This window comes from Perognathus longimembris, chromosome 28 (assembly GCF_023159225.1).
Source record: "Perognathus longimembris pacificus isolate PPM17 chromosome 28, ASM2315922v1, whole genome shotgun sequence".
Taxonomy (NCBI): domain Eukaryota; kingdom Metazoa; phylum Chordata; class Mammalia; order Rodentia; family Heteromyidae; genus Perognathus; species Perognathus longimembris.
The window spans coordinates 28,388,735-28,408,974 of record NC_063188.1 but is presented as its reverse complement, the minus strand read 5'-3'; the positions used below and the strand labels follow the sequence as shown (position 1 = coordinate 28,408,974).

At 36.1% G+C, this 20,240-nt stretch overlaps 1 protein-coding gene across 3 annotated transcripts in view; it reads right to left on the bottom strand.

The window, feature by feature from the left end:
* Window positions 1-1,924: 1,924 nt before the first annotated feature.
* Window positions 1,925-20,240, bottom strand: part of Il13ra2 (interleukin 13 receptor subunit alpha 2) — a 37,488-nt gene continuing 19,172 nt past the window's right edge. For 2 of the 3 annotated variants that reach the window (XM_048336608.1, XM_048336609.1), the window contains exons 2-10: window positions 16,224-16,352; window positions 15,624-15,775; window positions 12,741-12,894; window positions 12,108-12,228; window positions 11,243-11,427; window positions 10,334-10,479; window positions 8,375-8,519; window positions 4,354-4,466; window positions 1,925-2,122 (exon numbers count right to left, since the gene is read on the bottom strand). In XM_048336608.1, the coding sequence (XP_048192565.1) occupies window positions 2,024-2,122; window positions 4,354-4,466; window positions 8,375-8,519; window positions 10,334-10,479; window positions 11,243-11,427; window positions 12,108-12,228; window positions 12,741-12,894; window positions 15,624-15,775; window positions 16,224-16,317 (1,209 nt within the window). In that variant the 5' untranslated portion in view covers window positions 16,318-16,352 and the 3' untranslated portion in view covers window positions 1,925-2,023. The remainder of the gene's footprint in view (window positions 2,123-4,353; window positions 4,467-8,374; window positions 8,520-10,333; window positions 10,480-11,242; window positions 11,428-12,107; window positions 12,229-12,740; window positions 12,895-15,623; window positions 15,776-16,223; window positions 16,353-20,240) is intronic. The other variant, XM_048336610.1, reaches the window with a different exon arrangement.

Genomic DNA, 20,240 nt, shown 5'->3' with positions numbered 1-20,240 from the left:
TGCATAACTCAGGTTGTTTACCTCAGTGGTCTGTGTCACAAATTGTCCCATGGTGAGATCCACCTAAATGCTGTCAGATTATAGGAATAATCTCACAGCGGTGGCAGGGGGGTTCTTCGCTACCTAATGCTTTCAAGTTCAAGTAGATCCACGTTTTTGCTCTCACTTGCTATCATTATTGTCATGAAAATAACAATCTCTTAATTGCTCATCAGAGATAATCTGCATTTTTATACTGACCTTAGACTTGAACTATGAAGCTCTCTATTCCCCATAAAGTCAGTCTCCTTTAGAGAGAGCTCTTGTGCTATCTGTTCCTGTGGCCTAAGTCTCCCTTGTACTACTGCTATACTGTACAAATGTCCATTATGCTTGTAGTACTTACAGGCAGGTGTAAAGGACAGGGACCTTGTCTAGTCTTGTAAGCTTGTCCTTCTTTCTTATTATGGAATCTCTGCCCTACAAACAACTGAGGCTGGGGTTATTGGAGACCAGTATTCTTGTCCTGTTGTGCATGAGGTAACTAACGTTTTTGTCCTACAAGTAATATGTAGAGAAATGAAGACTCAGATTTTACTTCCTGAAACACATAGAGCTGAGAAAGATAAGGAATGTTGATGACCAACAAACTCCTCCAGGAGAACAACTACAGCTTTCCACTGGGAGCTGTGAAAACATGGAGTGCTATGTTGTTAGTCTAACCTACCTTGAGTATAGTTTCCATTTCACTGAGGTAAAGAAACTGGGAAAAAGCAATTCATGGCTCAAGTCCTACAAAGTCTATCTGCTCTAATCTACTAAGACTTAGTAGATTTTCTTTAATACAAAGTTCTCTGTTTCTTGTAGGCTTTTAGGACAATCTCCAGAGAATTTAAACTTCACTTTTTATAATTTTCACCAGTCATGGTTATTTTGCTGGCAGAAAGAGTTCCCAGAGACCATCATGCTACCAATCTGGAAGTGATTTTGCAAGTAACATTTTGAAGTGAATATACACAGGACTGTTCTAAGAATGAAAATGATAATGAATTTCAATTGTGTCTTCAACACTTGAGAGAAGTGATTTAAGTTGGACATACTTTTATTAATAATATAAACACTGTAAATACCTCTCAGATTGTGGTATGGTTAAAATATGCTGTGGTTAAAACAATCTGTGTCAGTTAGGGGATATGTTCTGAGGCCTATACCATTAGTTGATGTTTTTCAATGTGTAAATCTGATATTATTTATACAAACTAAGATGGCTACAATTTCCCTGGGCTATATAATGTAAAGGGATCACTGCTGTATACATGGTCCATATTAACTGATATTTTAAAATATCTCAACAAACAAAAAGAGATAATCATTGCTATGACTTTGTTACATGTATTTTATGTACAATTCACTTGCTTCAGAGTGGTAAGGTCACATCTCTCCCCTTCAAGCAGATAATTACTTCATCCAGGCTGAATAGCTGCATCTGCATGTTAGCAATGTGGCTGGCATATGGTATGTATGTAATAAATGTTGAAATTGGTTTATTGCATTTCACTCATGGACAGATGAATGGAAAAATAGGTCACCATAGCAAATTCTTAGTTTCTAATCTCCAACTTATCTATAAAAAGTACAGTGATGCCCATGTTTTTAAGATTCATCCTGAAGAGACTAATTAGAAGTGATGCTATGAGGAGTGGCAAACTAAATAGAAGGGAGTAGTGAAGAAAGATATATGGGACATCTTCTTCAAATCCTTTAAGCCCTGGGTTCAATTCTCAGCACCACATATACAGAAAAAGCTGGAAGTGGTGCTGTGGCTCGAGTGGTAGAGTGGTAGCTTTCAGCAAAAGAAGCTCAGGGACAGTGCCCAGCCCTGAGTTCCAAGCCCCAGGACTGGCAAAAAATAGTATCCATTATAATACAAAAAATACATTTTATAAAATTCAATTTTATTAAATTTTTGGTCACATTATTGCGAAGTTAATAAATCTAAATCGCTAGTGGAGTTCCAGGAGTTCCAAGGGTCCTTTTGGAGGATTTAGTACCACTTAATTCTCAAATTTCCTTTGTTGGGGTAGTTTCGGTTGTATCTTCTAGATTTACGGCAGTAATTCCAGAAATTCTTTGACAGTAGCCCCTGTTGTGCATGAACAAAACAGAGAAAATAGAATGCTAGGTTTCCAATACCCACTTAGTATCCAGAATGGAAATACCAGTCATCTCCAAGCCTCATCTTGACCCCTCCCCTCCACATTCCTACTTCCTCATTATTATCCCTTATCAAACTAAGTATATTTTTAGCAAGCTCTGATTTAACAACAATTACCTATTATGTCATGTTGTCTTAATTCATATTACCATGGGAGCTCTCATGACAAGTCCACTTAGGGAAATCATAATAAAATCTATCATTGATTACAAGTGATGATAAAAGACCATATTGTGTTTCACGGCTCAACCTTAGTTCTTTCCCTTTTTTGAGATGATCACTGACCATGAAAATCACCATTGTAGTGATTGTGTCCATGAATTTACCTCTCCATTAAATGATTTTAGTAATTGTCATTCGTTCCAAAGCACGGTTACATATTAGTTCTTTTCACATTGAATATGCAAATGAGTTACTAAAGAATGCTGTCAAAATGCATACTGATGAGTAGGTTTGGGTTGGAAATTTTCTAATAAGTTCTCAAGCAATGCCTACTCTACTCCAAATAATGAGATAAAATTAGTCCAAACTAAAATGTGGCTCTTGATTACATATAGTCCACTCTTGTCTCAGTTTGAAGTAACTGTCTACACCTACCTAGCCACATCCTTTGAAGTTTAGATGTCCTTTCAGAAATCTTCCTTAGTGTACAGGCTGTGTTTTGGTCTTTTGGTCCTGAAGCCCTCCCTCCCCACTCTCCAGCCCTGCCCCCCCCCCAAAACACCATGAGAAATTACAAAAGCGTAGTTGCCAGCCAGTATAAGTCATTCCAATGCCTTTATTGTATAATTCAGTGTAGTTTTAGATATGATCCTTATTAGTTTCATTATTTTCAGCCTTATTAAGCATGGTGTTCCTTCTAGTACTTTTGTTACATGAAATGTGAAGCATACATTTAGAACTATGACGGTTTAAATCTGCCTTCTGGTTTTTATTAAAGTCAAACAAGCATATTCATTGTGAAGATTTTCATCCAGAATACAATTTAAAACAAACAACATCAACAAAAACTCCATCAAATCTATCTTTTCATGATTGGTTTACTGCTAATTTCAAAATCATATTACTTTCTTAGTGCATCAGTGAATAAAATCTGGTCTATCCCTTGATTTCTCTACATGCAACATTCTCACCAGCGGTTTATGGAGAACAAAATAACTGTTCATTGAATGTAATAAATTTACTACTAGCTGAGGAATTGAGTATTCAAAAGCCTCCTGCAACATAACTTTAAAATGAGTAATCTCAGTACTAGTGAGGCTTTACAGGAGGATACCAATCTCTAGACTACCCTGGGTACATAGTGAATTCCATGCAAAGCAAGACTTTGTCAAAAAACACAAACAAAAAACAATGAATAAGTAAATATCATAATGTTATACAGTAATACGTATTCAACATTGGAAGAAAAATTCAGTTTAATAATACTCATTGAACAGCTGGCCATATGACTGGAAAATGTTATTTCAACAATGTCTATTGATATGAAAAACATAGTTTTCATATGAAAAATCTGAAATTTAGAAAGAGCTATGTTATTACCATTTTGTCATTACTAACACAGTTTCACTGAGGATTAAAAAAACCCAGGTAAGCAGGTAAAAATGTACTCAGCAGGTAAAGTGAAGCAGTTCATTCACACTTACATTTTTATCTTGAAAGGGTATGTTACTAAGATGTTTCAGTCCAAGTATTAATTTCTACTTAAAGATCACTAACACATAGTGATTTGTCTTCTAAAACTCTATCATAACTATACAACTCAAATAGCAATCATTTAATTATACTTCACAGGTTAGATTTTTGTATGGATTCTGTCCCACCCACTATGACAGTATGAGCTCCAAGAGCAGGCACCATTCTCCTAATCCTGTTTTACTCCTGGAACTGTTCCATTATACTCCTCTCTAATCTAGTGGTAAACAATAGTTCATGTTCTTAAGCATCAGTCCTCTATTTTGACAATTCTAAATCCTCCTGCAGAAGATATAACTTTGTGGGGTCAGTTTTTCCATGACACTTCTGACAACATCATCTTAATCCAAACAATATTAATTGTACACAGTGAACAGGAAAAAATTATAAAGCATAGGCCCATCAATTCTGAATGAAGATTATCTATTTTCTCACTCTAAACATTATACTCTTACACAACTTACCATTTTTAGTAAAGTTTTTTGCTTATAGAAAAGCAGACAAACCACTATAACAAATACAAAGAACAAAACAAATGGCATTGCAAAAAATACCAAAGTTTTCTTCCATCTGTCACCTAGGATTAAAATTCACAAAAAGAGAACAGTCAGAATTTTATACCTATTTTTAAAACTCAATTACTTCATAAACTCCTAGTAATGGTGAAGAATTAAATCAAACTGTCATCCTTGTTGGTACATGAGCACCTAGTTTTCACACAGAGCAAATTACTGAACTGTCATATGTCTAAGTGTCACTTAGAAAAATAGCTCCCAAAACACATTTCTTATCTCATTAGATGACTTTGCCCCAGATTTGGCCATGTGAAATTGTCATTAAAAAATGATAAAATAATTGTAGTCAAAAAATTCATCAAACATGTTCTATGTTCTTCTTAATTCTCAATGAGTCAAATGATCTCATTTGCTCTTATCAGATGGTGCAAGAAGTGGGATCTTCAGTAATCTTCAAAGGAGATACACAGGTATAATGGAGCTATTTTTTAAGCTCACCTCTCAAAAAGTGTCTCACATTCTTTTCTCTGTTTTGTTTTAGTGGTTTTAAAAGTTTAAATGGCTCTACTTCATAGTGAAGAAAGAGTAATGACTAATTAAAAAGATTGTTCTTCCCAAAGTAGAATCTTCCACTTGCTTTGGAATAATAGAGTAGAACATATTGAATCTTAGACTCTGACCTACAAATGTCTCCTTGTCTTAATTATTTGTCTCATTACTTTATCAACGGATTTAAAATTACTTGTCAAATTGACATACTCAGCAAAGATTTGAAAGGATATTTTCCAGAGAAATGGCTGACAATGGAAGTTTTCTGACATGCAAAATTCACTGTGGGAAAGCAGGAAGTTCCTTTGCTGAGGCTCTACTTCCTTTCAGTACAAGCTCAATCTAAAGATGATTTTTTTTATGTAACTGTTATTATTCTACTCTTTAATAATTTGAAATAGCCAATAATAAATTATTCCTGTATCTTATCTGAGTATATTGGAAACAGGGTATACTGGTATTAGAACTAGGAAATTGGAAGGGAATAATACCAAAATTGAGAGACACAGGGTACAAAAAGACAAACAATTACAAAAGCAATGCTTGCAAAACTGTTTGGTGTAAATGAACTGAACAACTCATGGGGGAGAGGGGAAGGGGAAAGGGAGGGGGGGGATGAGGGACGAGGTAACAAACAGTACAAGAAATGTGTCCAATGCCTAATGTATGAAACTGTAACCTTTCTGTAATTCAGTTTGATAATAAAAATATATATTAATAAAAAAATAAATTATTCCAAAGAACTAAGTCCACATACAAGTAAAAAAATTGCTCTTTCCCACTTTAAAAGATATCAAAAGATATCTATCAAAAGATATCACTAAGTAGGAAAAAAACTCTACCATCAAAATTACTAGCAAGACTCTATGTAGCACACATGAAAGGATATATCTTTTAGAATGTGGTTAAAAATTCATCATATCTGTTTTATATAATGCACTCACTACTGACAAAAGAGAATTTAGGATATAAATATACACACTCTCTAGATTTCTAATAACAGTGACAAAAATGAAAAAGTATAGAACCAGTAAGTGCGTTCTGATTGCGTATGTGTTGTGGTTACTTAAGTTCTCCCTTACACTGCCCACTTTTTTCTCCACAGTCTATTATCCATAATCAGTAAAAGGTGCACTTACTATCTGATAGGTTTGGTCTATGTATTTCCCATTTCTGCTTGTTTTGTGGATAAATAGAAGTTTATGAGAGTAGGGATTTCTTTACTACTGTGTTACCAGATAATAAAAGAATTTTGATACATTTAAATGCCTAATAAGTGTGTAATGAGTGAGGTGGAAAAATAATAGCACAATTTATTGAGACACAATAGCAATCACACTACACTAGAATCACATGAAAGGTGATGCAATAATTAGAAAGAAGCCCATCTCTTTCTATAGCTATAGCTGCATATGTAGCTGAATCCATCTTCATATATATGAAAACAATGCTGCATTTTTTCTTTGACTATTTCATAATTATTTACTCATTTCTATTAATAAAGCTAATGCATTCTGGTTTAATGATATTCTTCCTCATTCTTTAGGCTTCTTACGTTTATACTGCTAATTTGAATGCTTTTCATGATATCACTTCAAATTAGTGTTGGAAGTAAACAGAATATATTTTTAATCATAATTAGAAAAATGTTTGTTAGATGTAGTACTAGAAACTTGCAGATGTGTATGATGACCTATCCTTATTATTTAGAAACTACAAATCTAAGAAAATACTGATAAAAATAAGTTCCTGGACTGGGGATGTAGCCTAGTGGTAGAGTGCTTGCCTAACATGCATGAAACCCTGGATTCAATTCCTCAGCACCACATATGTAGAAAAAGCCAGAAGTGGCGCTGTGCATCAAGTGGTAGAGTGCTAACCTTGAGCAAAAAGAAGCTCAGGTCCTGAGTTCAAGCCCCAGGACTGGCAAAAAAAGGCTCCTGATATTCCCCCAAAAGAGTTGCCATATTTTTTAACTGAGAGAAAAAGCAAGAATGTAAGTATTAAAGCACAATAAGAGGGAAACTTTTGGGGACAGCTGTGCCTTTAAGAGGCCACAGCTGGCTTTAGCCTGTCCCCTCTTCTTCCGCCTTTAACAGGAAGAGAAGCCCCCGCCCTTGGGGTCGAGCAAGTGTCTGATGGCCGGGACCCCAGAACCCAGGCCTTGGGGGGCTGGGTCTCCACCCACAAAGGAAGTCCTCTGACATGACTTGAGGGACAGCCCTTGTAGCCAACCAGCAGTCCCTCTCCTGTGCCTGCCTTTGGGGGTATATCTGTTGGCTCCTCATTTGAATAAACAGAATGCCCCAGAGGTTTTCTCTGGGACCCCCACATGCCTGTGTCTTTCCTTGGGCTGGCGGGCATGGGGTCTCCCAACCACGTGAACTGAGGCTACACTGGGACCCCGCTTCCGTGATTAACCTCTACTGGCCAGGAGGTGTGAGAGAGTAAGTATGGATCCCACACGGAAGAGACAGACAAGCCCAGGACTCCCTCCCATGCAGATGGGGGAGGGGTAGAGTGAGGCCAGGCAGGATACCATAGAGTCTATGTTGGGTCTGGCTCACTTCACTTAATATGATTTATCCAAGTCTTTCCATTTCCTTATGAATGGAGCAATGTCATTCTTTTTGATAGAAGCATAGAATTCCATTGTGTATATGTACCATTGTCTCGATCCATATGTTTTCTCTCATTGGTAATAATTAGTATACATCTAGGAAAGTCCTAGCAGAGGATCACAGTAGCTCAATAGCTATGTACATATGAACACATAACATGATACAAAGTGAAATGACCTACAAGATATGGAAACAAGTGTTTTTTCACTGTTGTTGCTATTTTTAATGTACTATGTGAAATTATTTCTTTTTTCTTGCGTTTTTCTTTCCTATGGTTTAGCCCCTGTTGTCCCTGTATTTCATTTTGATAGCATGGGTATTGTATATACATTTATCTGAATTAGGGAAGGGAAAGGGAATATCAAAATAGTAAGGCAAAGGACAAAGGGCAAACCAATGAAACAGCAATACTTACAAGACAATATGTTGTAAATTAACTGTACAATGTTGGGGGGAGGGGGAGTTGAGGAGGAGGGAATGTGGGAGAAAAATGAGGAAGGCGGGTAACAAGTTTGACAAGAAATGTACTCATTAACTTATGTATGTAACTGTAACCCCTCTGTACATCACCTTACCAATAGAATTAAATTTTAAAAATCACAAAAAGACTCCTAGTTCTAAATGAATATTAGATTTTCAACAACTCTATCCTCTATTGCGGCAACTGGTAAGTTTTCTTCTCTACTGATAGACTAGATGCAAAAGCTTTTAATCTTCACTACCACATAACACAATAAATGGAAGTTAATTTTGCTATCAAACAGTTCCAGTTAGTTGGTTACTCTCCTTTAAGCACATACCTTCCCAGCATTGTTCATTACTCCACTCACTCCAAATCCCATCATCTGAGCAATATATATTCACTTTGCTTCTTACTAAAAAGCACAGTTGTTGACTTCCATTTGATGTCCGTGGGATGTTTATTTCATTTTCATCTGTGGTAGTCTGAATGGCAGGGGGTGGCGGTGGGGGTGGGGGTGGGGGATAAGATGTCATTAAATGACCTAATTGCAGCTTGACAGAGTCTATCATTTACAAAACCATTTTAACATAAAATACATGCATCAAAAAACTAGTAGGGCCGGCCGCTGGTGGCTCACGCCTGTAATCCTAACTACTCAGGAGGCTGAGATCAGAGGATCACGGTTCAAACCCAGCCGGAGCAGAAAAGTCTCCGTGAGACTCTTATCTCCAATTAACCACCAGAAAACGGGAAGTGGTACTGTGGCTCAAAGTGGTAGAGCACTAGCCTTGAGCTGAAGAGCTCAGGGACAGCACCCAGGCCTTGCAACCAGACAGGGGAAAAAAAAACCCAAAACCCTAGCAGGATTAACTCTTTCTGCTTGATGACGTGTTTTAAAATCTTTGTTCCCTTCCTTGTTTCTATTTTGAATATTTTCTAGAGTCTAATGGATTACTTGTAATAAAAGGTAACTTGTGGCAGGAAGGTCTATAAAGTTCAGATTTTGGACCTGTGTAAAAATTCCAGATTCCTTATGGAATAGAAGTAGTAGAAGAATAGAATAGTAGAAGATGCTGCATACACTAAATTACCAAAAGACAAGCAATCATATGAATTTTTTTATAGAAACTATAGAATTTTATGGAAGTTATATCCATAATGCTGTTTCTTTTCTGTGTTCTTATTTTAGTTAACTTCCAAAATACCTGTGTAATAGTATTGAGGGATTGGCCTGAACCTGCTTCAGATACTAGAATATAAAAAAAAAAGAGTGATCTCTCTCTCCCTCTCTCTCTCTCTCTCTCACACACACACACATAGAGAGAGAGAGAAACAATTTTGCATTTTAAAGAGCAGCAGAGATGTTCTCATTCAAAATTTCATTTGTTACAACTTATCCTGGGAACCAGTATAACATAACTTAAACTTAGGTTGACTGAGGCTTATTCTAGTTCTACCTGTATAATTTGATTCTGAAGTTAATTCATCCCCCAACCCCCAGAGACCTTGTAATTTAATTCAATTATCAATTTTGAGATGTGTTTAATCTATTCTGCATATGAAATGGATTAATTAGAGCCAGTGGCTCACCTATTTTTCTCTACAATACCCTAAATTGGAAACCAAAGAATAAAAATAACCAAAACAATGTAGGATTAGACACATAACCATTTTGTTGATGCTGGGAGGTAAATGGTCACACACTCATTGCTTACTTCCTCTGTTACAAGCTCCTTTTCTCTGATTAAGACACTCTCTTATAAGCCTGCCATATTTACCCAAAGACTCTTCATAACCCATTTTAGTCTCTCAGCAACTTTAATTTTCTGACAAAAAATCAGAAAGTAATGACTATGGTTCTATCCTATGCCTAGGGTTCTATGTAGCATTAAAATTGGTGTGATTGAACCAGACACTGGTAACTCATCCCTGCAATCCTAGCTACTTAAGAGGCTGAGATATGAGCATCATGGTTCAAAGCCAGCCCAGGCAAGAAAGTCCATGAGCCTTTTATCTCCACTTAACCACCAGAAAACCAGTAGTGGAGTTGTGGCTCAGAGACAGTGCCCAGGCCCTGAGTTCAAGCTCCAGGAACAACAAAAATAATGGTGTGATGATTATACTTTTATATGGCAAATAGCATTCTTGGGTCCACTAAATCTAGCTCTCTAAAAATTTAACATACTTATAATGTTCTGTTCATCATATAGGTAGCAATTGATTTTGGTTCTCAAGTTTCCTATTTTATTTAAAAGCGCACATTTATGGTTTTACCAAATAAATGCAATATTCATACCAAACATGAAGTGTTATCTTCTGTGAACATAATTTCATAAATGAAACACCTTGCAGGAATGGGTCCTTCAGGTATGTTCCATTTCAGATTAACTTCAAATGAATTCTTCACAGTAAGACTAAGAGTGGTTGGTGGCAAAGGTTTAACTGAAAAACAGAGGGAAAACCATTTTGACATAGAGTTCACAGCCTCTCTTACTCTATCCTGGCCACATCGGTTAACAAAAGCATTCAGGGATAAAGTATATGGCTCCAGGTTATCCCCTCAACCAAGGTGAGCTTATTGAAGTGTGGGTTTTTAAGAACTCTTTTTTTTAAATAAATGACACATTGCCAAATATTGAAGTCCAAGAGAAATGTTAGAAGACCCAAATCATTGCAATCTTTTCCCCATTTTGCAACTTTAAAAATAACCACCACAACAGCTACTACTATTCCTCTTACTGGTAGCTAACCCTTATGTAGTGCTTAGGAGACATCAGTACTGTATTAAAGATGCTATTCAAAATCTCATTGATGTCTTATGATCAAGCTATGAAGTAATGTTTAATTTTTATTAGTAATGACATTGTAACAGATATTGAGCAACATATCCAAAGTCATACAACTAGAAAATGGCCCATCTGAGATTCAAACAAAGGTCTGACTGGATATAAACACTTTTAATAGAACTACACTATAGACTTAGAAAATAGCCAATCCATTACCTATTGAGGCCAGAGAATAAGAGATTTCATAATTACTCCATGGCTAAAGCAGACTTAAAATTTTTTCATACTTTATTCCATTTCTGCTCTCTTTACACTTTCTTAAGTCTCTCTATTGCTCTCACTTTCTCACTCTCATCTACCTCCCTCATTAGAAGAATTAGAAAAATGAATTTGAATTTAAGGTTGTTTGTTTATATCACCTATATTTTGAAGCTGAAAAATGAAATAGCTGGATCTGATAGGTATGGATTTTGATGATCCATTAACACAGATAAAGAAATCTTTATAGTCCGATGACTCCAAATAGGGCATCCTGCATCCAGTGTTCTTTCCATGAGCCTTGATGTAATCAACACACTGTAAAGCATGATCCAAACCCTCATACCTGTACAAAGAAGTATTGTGAGATACTTAGTGATATTATAGCACCGTGGTGCTCTGTTTTCAATTGTCTTACTATATCATGTAAATAAAAGTCAATTGAATAACACTATATTTCCTATTCACCTACTATGTGCCAATGCTATGATCAATGGGGTACAACAGCAGGTAAAGCAGATCTAGCACAGAGTTTCATAGGCCTTATAATCCAGTGTGAAATTTCATAAAACCTCTGACAATATAAAGATTTTACTCATGTCCTTGGTTGCTGGTAACTCATCAACAGAGTTCAAAAATCCAAGACAAAGGTTTCTATTAAGAAAATCTTAAGTCTTGCTGCCATTTAAATGCTTAAGTAGGAAAATTATTTTACAAGAAAATACATTTTAAAGCAGAATTACAAAAGATTATTGTGTTTAATAAGACGAACTAAATTCCTCAATACAACACACATCACATATCAATCTCAGAAAATCCAACTTGGGTGGGCATGCATAAAAATTATGTTAAATGAAGAAAGTAAGGCCTAGACACACAAGCATGCATGGTTTCTTTTATATATGGAAGCTAGATTTAGCTTATGAACTTATAAGTAAACAATTGAGTGGTATGCAAGTGTACAAATGTTCCTCATATATTGGCTTAAATTTGATTGTCATTTTTGCTAAGTATCTAAATGCTTACCAGTAAAACAAGTTGTAATTGGTGTCAATATGTTCATCAATGCCAGGTTTCCAAGAGCAGACTAAATACTTCCAGTTATGATACACACAATTCATGTCCTGAATTTTAGTTTCCACACTTCCTAGGAAATGAATGAACTGTGAATGCTTGAAAGGCATGATGATAAATCATTTGGGAAGTAATTAAGCAATTTTATTTCATTACCTTTGGCCCCATCACTTCATTTAACAGCATGAGTAATATTAAAAGGAAGTTATTGAAAAATCACTTCAGTATAAATGAGATATGCAAAACTAAAAACTTTTAAGGGTCTATTTACTGAAAGTAGTGTGTCCCAAAGTATGAAAATGATTATTCCAGGATATGCCAAGTAATTGAACAAATATACATACAGGTTTAGTAATAGTTCACAAACCTGAGAACTATACTAACATAGTAAGATGTAGGTTTTGCCAAACATGTTTTGTGATAGAAAGAATTTTAAGAAGCCAGCCACCCATTCCTAAGGATTCTATTTTGTGCCAGTGTTATATATCTACTGCATATACAACATGGTCCCTAAGGATTTTGGAATTTATTCACTATATAGATTGTTCTGGAATATTAAATGTGAAAGAGGGGCATTGTTTTAACCTTGTTCTGGTGTCCAATAAGTAGCTTCTGACCATGAACTTTGAACTTCTGATCCATTTGTGCATTGGCTCGACAAAAGTGTGTGTACTTTTGCTTCAACTCCTTTGTTAAGATCAAATCCATCTTTGTAGTGTAGATTCTTAGTAATAATGGTCTGTTTGATGAAAACGAGAAATCAGGTCAAGTTTAGAAACACCAAAAGTATAATGAGTCACATTGAGAAACTGAGAGGTCATTAATACCTACCCTGGAGGGTTCCTAATATCTAAGATACGTTTTAGGATTTATCTGCTAGAATGTCCCACATATATTCTGGCCAAGCTTACCTCTGTACACCATATCATTAGAGATAATTTGAATCTTAATGTCTCATTCAAAGCAAAAAAGAAAATCGCAAACTTCTAAAGGGGGTAAAAGGTATCTATAGTAGATACATGAGCTCTAAACCACATAGATAATTTTTGCATTATATATAATGGCAACTGGTTTGTCCTCTTTCAAATATAATATGAAACATTCCAAAATCACATTTTAAAACCCAACTGGGAAACAGAGAAGGATGGAGGATGAAAATTATGTTATTATCTCTCCCTCCCCCTCTCTTTGGAAGGATAATTTAAACTCAGAGACTTGCATTTTTTAGCTTTGTAATGCTGATGCTGTATACTTGGCTATACCTCCAGTCTGACTTTTTGGTAGATATTTTGGACATGGCGTTTCAAAAACTTTTCTGTCCAGGCTGGGCTCAAGCCATACAGTCCTCTAGATTTCAGCCTCTTAATTAGCTAGCAGTACAGGCTTGAGCCAATGGAGTCTGGCATCCACTATCAATTAAAGTGTCTGGTACAAAAAATCTGCTCCATAAATACTTGACCTGAATTGTCCCTTGGAACTAGCTAGCTGAATTATGAAGTTAACAAAATGTCTCCTGCAACATGATCTTTGAATGAGCGTGGCTGCTGAGTACATAAATAGTTGATAATCCAATAAAATTCCATGGAGATTTTACAATACTATATGCAATACATGCAAATATCCATGCTGTGAATTGGATACAAAGATAAATAAGACTTAGCTGTACAGACAAAATCCTCACAGAGCACTAGCATATATGAGACACCATCTAAGCATAAAATTGCCATGTACTAAATACGCCTTGAGCAATACATCAAGGGCACCTGTCGCTTAAGTTTAGTCCTAAGTATAGCAATGCTGGGAGGTGATACACCCTTTAAGAGGTAATAAGGTCACTGGGAACACTGCTCTTAGGGCAGTGGATACCAGTTAGCTCTTTGAGAGTGGCTTATTATAAAACCCGTCTAGTCTCTTTCCACACTCTAGATCTGTCTCACCATGTTATCATTTTCACTTGTGCTGCCACTATGATACCATCTACCATGAGGCCCTCACAGGGTGGATGACAAATGAGGACATACCATCCCAAAATTTTTCCTCCAAAACTATAATTGAGATAAACATACTCTCTTTAGACATTATACAGCCTAAAATATCTTGTTATAGCAACAGAAAATGGAGGGGACTGGTGGTTCACATCTGTAATCCTAGCTACTCAGGAGGCTGAGATCTGAGGATAGCGGTTTAAAGCCAGCCTGGGCAGGAAAGTCCATGAGACTCTTACCTCCAATAAAGTACTCAGAAAAAGCCAGAAGTGGTTCAAATGGGAGAGCAGTAGCCTTAAGCACAAAGAGGCTCAGGAAGAGCACCCAGGACCTGAGTTCAAGTCTCAGAACCGTGTGTGTGTGTGTGTGTGTGTGTGTGTGTGTGTGTGTGAGTATGCCATATTTGATTAATCCACTCATCTTCTATAGGACACCTGGGCCATATGGGCTACTTCCATACATTTGCTATTGTGAAGAGTGCAGCAATGAACATGAATGTGCAAGTGTGTTTGCAATATTCTGGTTTGTGATGCTGTGAGTAGACTCCCAGGAGTGGTATGGCTGGGTTGTACAGATCTATGTTTAGTTTTAGAAGGAACCTCCAAACTGCCTTTAAGAGTGTTTGTAATAGTTTACATTCCCACCAACAGTGAAATACATTACTTGTCCAATAGAAAGAATTATTGGGTTATTTGCAGGGAAATTGATAGACCTGAAACAAATCATACCAAGTTGAGGTAAGCCAAGTTCAGAGAGACAAATGTCACATGTTTTCTCTCAAATGTGGAAGCTAGATATAAAATACAACTGGACATACAGTTCTATATGGAACCTTAGGCATTCACACCCAAACAGACTAAAGGAGGGTGCCCTTAGGGGAGGAACCCGAGGTGCAACTTTTCTGAACATTCAAAATACAATTTGTTGAAACAAATTCCAGGAAATGGAAACATGCCTTTTATGTCATGTGTTTGGTGATGGTGTTTGTTTTTTGCTTTTTTTAGGGGGGCAAGACGGGGTGCAGAAAGGGAGACAAGAAGGGTGAAAATGCAATCATGTTATTCATTATACACTATGTGAAAAATGACCTGTTTAACTTGTGGGCAGTGATGTGAGGGGGAAACTAGGGGAAAGCAAAGGAATGAGGAACTGTCTGAGAAAAGAAATGTACTTAGTACCTGATTTATGAAATGGTCACCCCTGTACACAACACCTTAATGACAATAATATACTATTTTAATATGGTAAAATACATGCATATTCTTCGTAGTCTAAATTCAATAGAACCAAGTACTTTTGTTTCCTGTACTTGCAATGCTAGTGTTCGCCCTGGATGGGATCAAAATAAATCTGACAGTATGCACAGGAGACAGAAGCTAAATAGAACTATTGAGATCTGGAAATTAAAATAGATACTGAAATCAGGTGTCACAATAAAACACCTAATAGTCACTGTCATACTGTAAGTGTACGCTTTACTTACCTTCCATCTTTGACTGTCAACATTTCGGTATTTTAGAACATACTCTACTGTGCATTCCTCAAAATTATCCAGAGCCAGTGGAGGTTGCCATTGCAAATAGAGATAGCCTAAATATCCAGGGTCCACTATTTCAAAATTCTGAGGAGGGTTAACTGAAATGAAATTTAAATTATTTTTTAAATTTTCTTTGTATTTTATGATGATGATTGCTAACCATAGATTATTTCTAAAGTGATCAATGGATAAACAACATGTAATATAGTCATAAAATAAAATAATACTTTGACAGAAAAGAAATAAACTACAAGTATATTCCATAACAAAGAAAATCCTTGAAACTACAAATGTCAAAGGATAATCACAATTACTACGTATTATTTGATTCTATTTATATAAAAATCATGTAAAGGATTTCTCATCAGTTACAAATCTGACTAGTAAGAACATATATATGCATATATATATACTATAGTATACAAACTTCTTTAATTATTTCTAATAACCATCTGCTAGTTATACTCTTTCATAGTATAGGTTCAAAAGATAATGTTCCAAATTTTTAAAAGATCCAATTAAAATTCATTTAAATTTTCTACTTACCTTTTATCTCTGTGTTTGAAGACAATGTACAGCCAAATATTGTACAGATAAGAAAGATACATGGACATCGAATATCCAGACAAACAAAAGCCATTTCTTGAAGATTCAATACCTTGAAATCTTGTCAATCTAAGCAGGAAAAATATGTCATAGAAATTTTGTCTTACTCCAAACAATCAAGTGATTAAAATTACTAATATATTTGGGAGCTCTTTTACTTTCTACCAAAAGTTAGACAAGGCTATGCTCCTTGAACCACTGAAACAGAATTAATCTCATCTCTCTAATAAGAGTAAAATCAGAGAATACACAAAATATCTGGTCATATCCACACATGACCCTTCATTCCAAACAGCCTCCAAATACATGAAGCAGGGGTCTGACCCACCACAATGTTCTTACTGGACCACAGAGGGCATTGTGACATCAGCAGTCTCCATAGTGATCATATTCCCTAGCAACAGAAGAAATGACTAACACATTCTCTGATAATTTTTTTAATCTTTTTCCTGAGAGAGCTTAGAACCTACACCAAATTGTGCTACACCTCCAAAGTAGCAGGGATTATAGGTGTGCATAGCCAGGCTCGACCCATAATATTCTAGTTTTTAAAGAAAACTTAGTGACAGTTGCTTGTGGCTCATGCCTATAATCCTACCTACTCAGCAGGCTAAGATCTGAGGATCACAGTGCAAAGCCAGCCTGGGCAGAAATGTCTGTGAGACTCTTATCTCCAATAAAACTTCTCAGCAAAAGCCAGAGATGGTGCTGTGGCTCAGTGGTAGAATACTAGCCTTGAGAATAAGAATCTCAGGGACAGGGCCCAGGCCCTGAGTTTCAAGCCCCAGGACTGCCACAAAAAGATTTTTAAAAACACTCCCAACTTCATGCATTTCTTTTTGAGTCTATATTTCTAGAACCAACAATTTTCCAAACCGTTAAGGACTATAGGTCATTTATTCCAATAGTCAGACACCACCTTTCTTTTCTCCTGCATAGATTAATCCAGGAAGACAAATCTTCCTCCCCTGTTTATCCAATTTTGTCCCTCTGTATTATTCCAATGCTGATAAACTCGCATTATTGCATGGAATAAAATTTTAGCTGACTTGTTTATATGAAACAATGATAGCCAAATTATTCTTTAGATAATAGTAATTGAAACAATAACTGGCCCAAGATTACAAAGCAAATTGGTAACAGTTGGATCTAGAACAAAGACCTCTTGATTCCCACTTCTGCCCTATGTGCTAGGTCTCAAACATTTGATTCAAGATTAAAAAAGCATTTCTTCCAGGACTTTCTTCCATCTATAGCTTCCTTTGTTATTTAACCTGAATGAATCAATTCTGTGCTATGTTTTAAAATTCTATGCTTCATGAACTCATAAAAGGATTCCATTACTCTTGATGAGATCCAGCACATCTCTCTGTCTCCTCAATTCCTCCCTCTTCATTCTCTACTCCAAGTTAGCCTATTGATTTATCTTTAAGTAGGTAGGTTTGGTTGCTAGAAAATTACCAATTTTTCTGAGTGCTGAGGGCTCATACCTGTAATCCTAGCTTCTCAGGAAGCTAAGATCTGAGGATCACTGTTCAAAGCCAGCCCTGGTGGGAAAGTGGAAGTCTCTTATCTCCAATTAGCTTCCCCAAAATCAGAAGTGGTGCTGTGGCTCAAAGTGGTAGAGCATTGAGCAAAAGACCTCAGGACAGTGCCCAGGCCCTGAATTCAAACCCCCTCACTGACAAAAAATAAAATAAAATTACCAATCTTCCACAGAGCTGGTCTCATATAAGATGAACATATAGATGAACACCCTGGATACTATTGGGCCTAGCATTACATAATACCCAGAACAACTATGATAACCAAGCCCTTAAAATGCTATCAGAGCAATCCTAACACAATTCTTTCACTTGTCCCTTAAATTTTCATAGCCCTTCAAAATGGATAGCATAAATGCTTAAAAAGTTTTAAATTATTTGCTTCTATTTTCATTATATGTTACTGAAAACTGACTGTAGCTATTAATTTATATATCATTGATCACTCTAACACATTTAAGCATAGGAAATGGGATAGCTGCCTTCTGGGGTCATTGATGGATAACTCACAAAAGGAGTTCCTGAATTAAATTTAGAATCTGACAAAGACTTTTCAAATGAACACTGGAATGTGGTATGCAGGTAAAAATGAAATAATAAAACAAATGAGCCAGGGACTAGTTGTGACACTGTATCTGGGTTCACTTGCCAAACATCATGCTCCACCATTGTCCCAGAGTACCAACTACAGTTGAAGCTACTTTCCAGTACAATGGCCAACAGTCCCCAGCAATGACCTCAATAGGGACTTTACCAAATTTAGAGGTTAACCTTTGGCCTCATCCACATATTCTTAAAGTTTCAGTTTCTTACAGGCACCTTCCTTCAAATTGCTATATTGGCTCTGAGGCCACCTCATTAGGTAAACTCTTTCCTGTTACTAATTTCTTAGAAATGCCCTCTCACTTCTCAGAAAATTCCACAGTTATGTACATATTCTTAGTATGTCATTAAACATTATTCATATCCTGTTACACTTGGCTTGTGACTATAATCCTAGTACTCAGAAGCTGAGACCTAATCTCAGTTCAAAGGCAGACTGGACAGAAAAGTCCAGCAAACTCCATCTCCAAAATAACCACCAAAAAGTTGGGCTGAAAGCAAAGCTCAAATGATAGAATGCCAGCCAAGAAAGCTTAAGACTTGGTATCATAAGAAAAGAAATCAATTCATAAAAGTACCTAAGAGTGGGGGCTCTTAGTACTTGACTATTTCATCAATCTGACAGTCTTCAGGTTCCTTTGGGGTGTACTATCACTTTATGATAAATTCTACTTTAAGACAACATAGAATTTGCCTATGTAAATCTTATAAAGACTTCCATGAGTTAACACCTTGATTCTTCCTTGAAACCAAGGACTTGCCATCTGTCTTCCCTAACAAACATGAACATAATTCTGTCATTGGCTTACAGGTTATAAGACTCATGAGTGCAGCCAGTACTTACTTCAGGAAGACTTGAGCTTTCTATGATGAGGACAAAGGTGAGATGAGAAGGAAATGAGACATGTAAGATTTGGAAGGTTTCAGATATAGTCTATACCCTGAGTTTCACAGTTATCAACCATTGATATGGTCTGATTTCTTTATTTTTGTATGTGCAAAGAAGAAAATAGTTTCATTGTCAAAGAAAAATAGAGAATATCTATTATGAACTGCTGGACGAGAATTGGAAGTAATCTAAACAAATGTGGCAACTCAAAAGTGTGATTCTAAAAGTTATAATAACAATTTCCCTCCCATCAAAAATTAAAGCAATTAATTACACACTACTGAATGAAAAAAACTCTGAAAGTGGAAGGCTAGACTTCAAAGCAAATAACACATAACATGATTTGGAAAATTAGTTATGAGAAAAGTAATCCATGTCTTGGTGCTTGGAATGTTTTCTTTAAAGATGTAGGATTGGATAACCAGAGGATATAGGTCTCCTGGTTTACATGTGAATATTTTTATATTCTCTAAAACATCATTACTAATTATTGGTTTGGAGTAAAAGTATAGTCATTTGAATTTATTCAGCACTTCTGGAAAATGAAGAGTCAATTAAATGTGTGTAGTGACTGGAAAGTGGTTTGGTGGCATGAGCAAGATCAAACAAACCTTGTAATCTCTTTTTATTTTTTGAATATTTTGTTATCTTTAAGGAGTTGTACAAAGAAGTTGCCAATCAAAAAGTAGTTTATGAATCCAGTGCCTCTTGATCAGTGTTAATCCTTTAAAGATTCTCACTCAACCCTTCCAACTCCACCCCTTTCCTTACTTTTCTTAATTTTTTAGGTTATGCATTGGAATTTATTTTGCCATTTAACAAAGCAATTTACATATACAACACATCTTGATCCATGTCATCCATTCAATGTCTTCACTCGCCTTTGCCCAACCCTTTCCCTTATTTTTCTCAGTTCTGTGG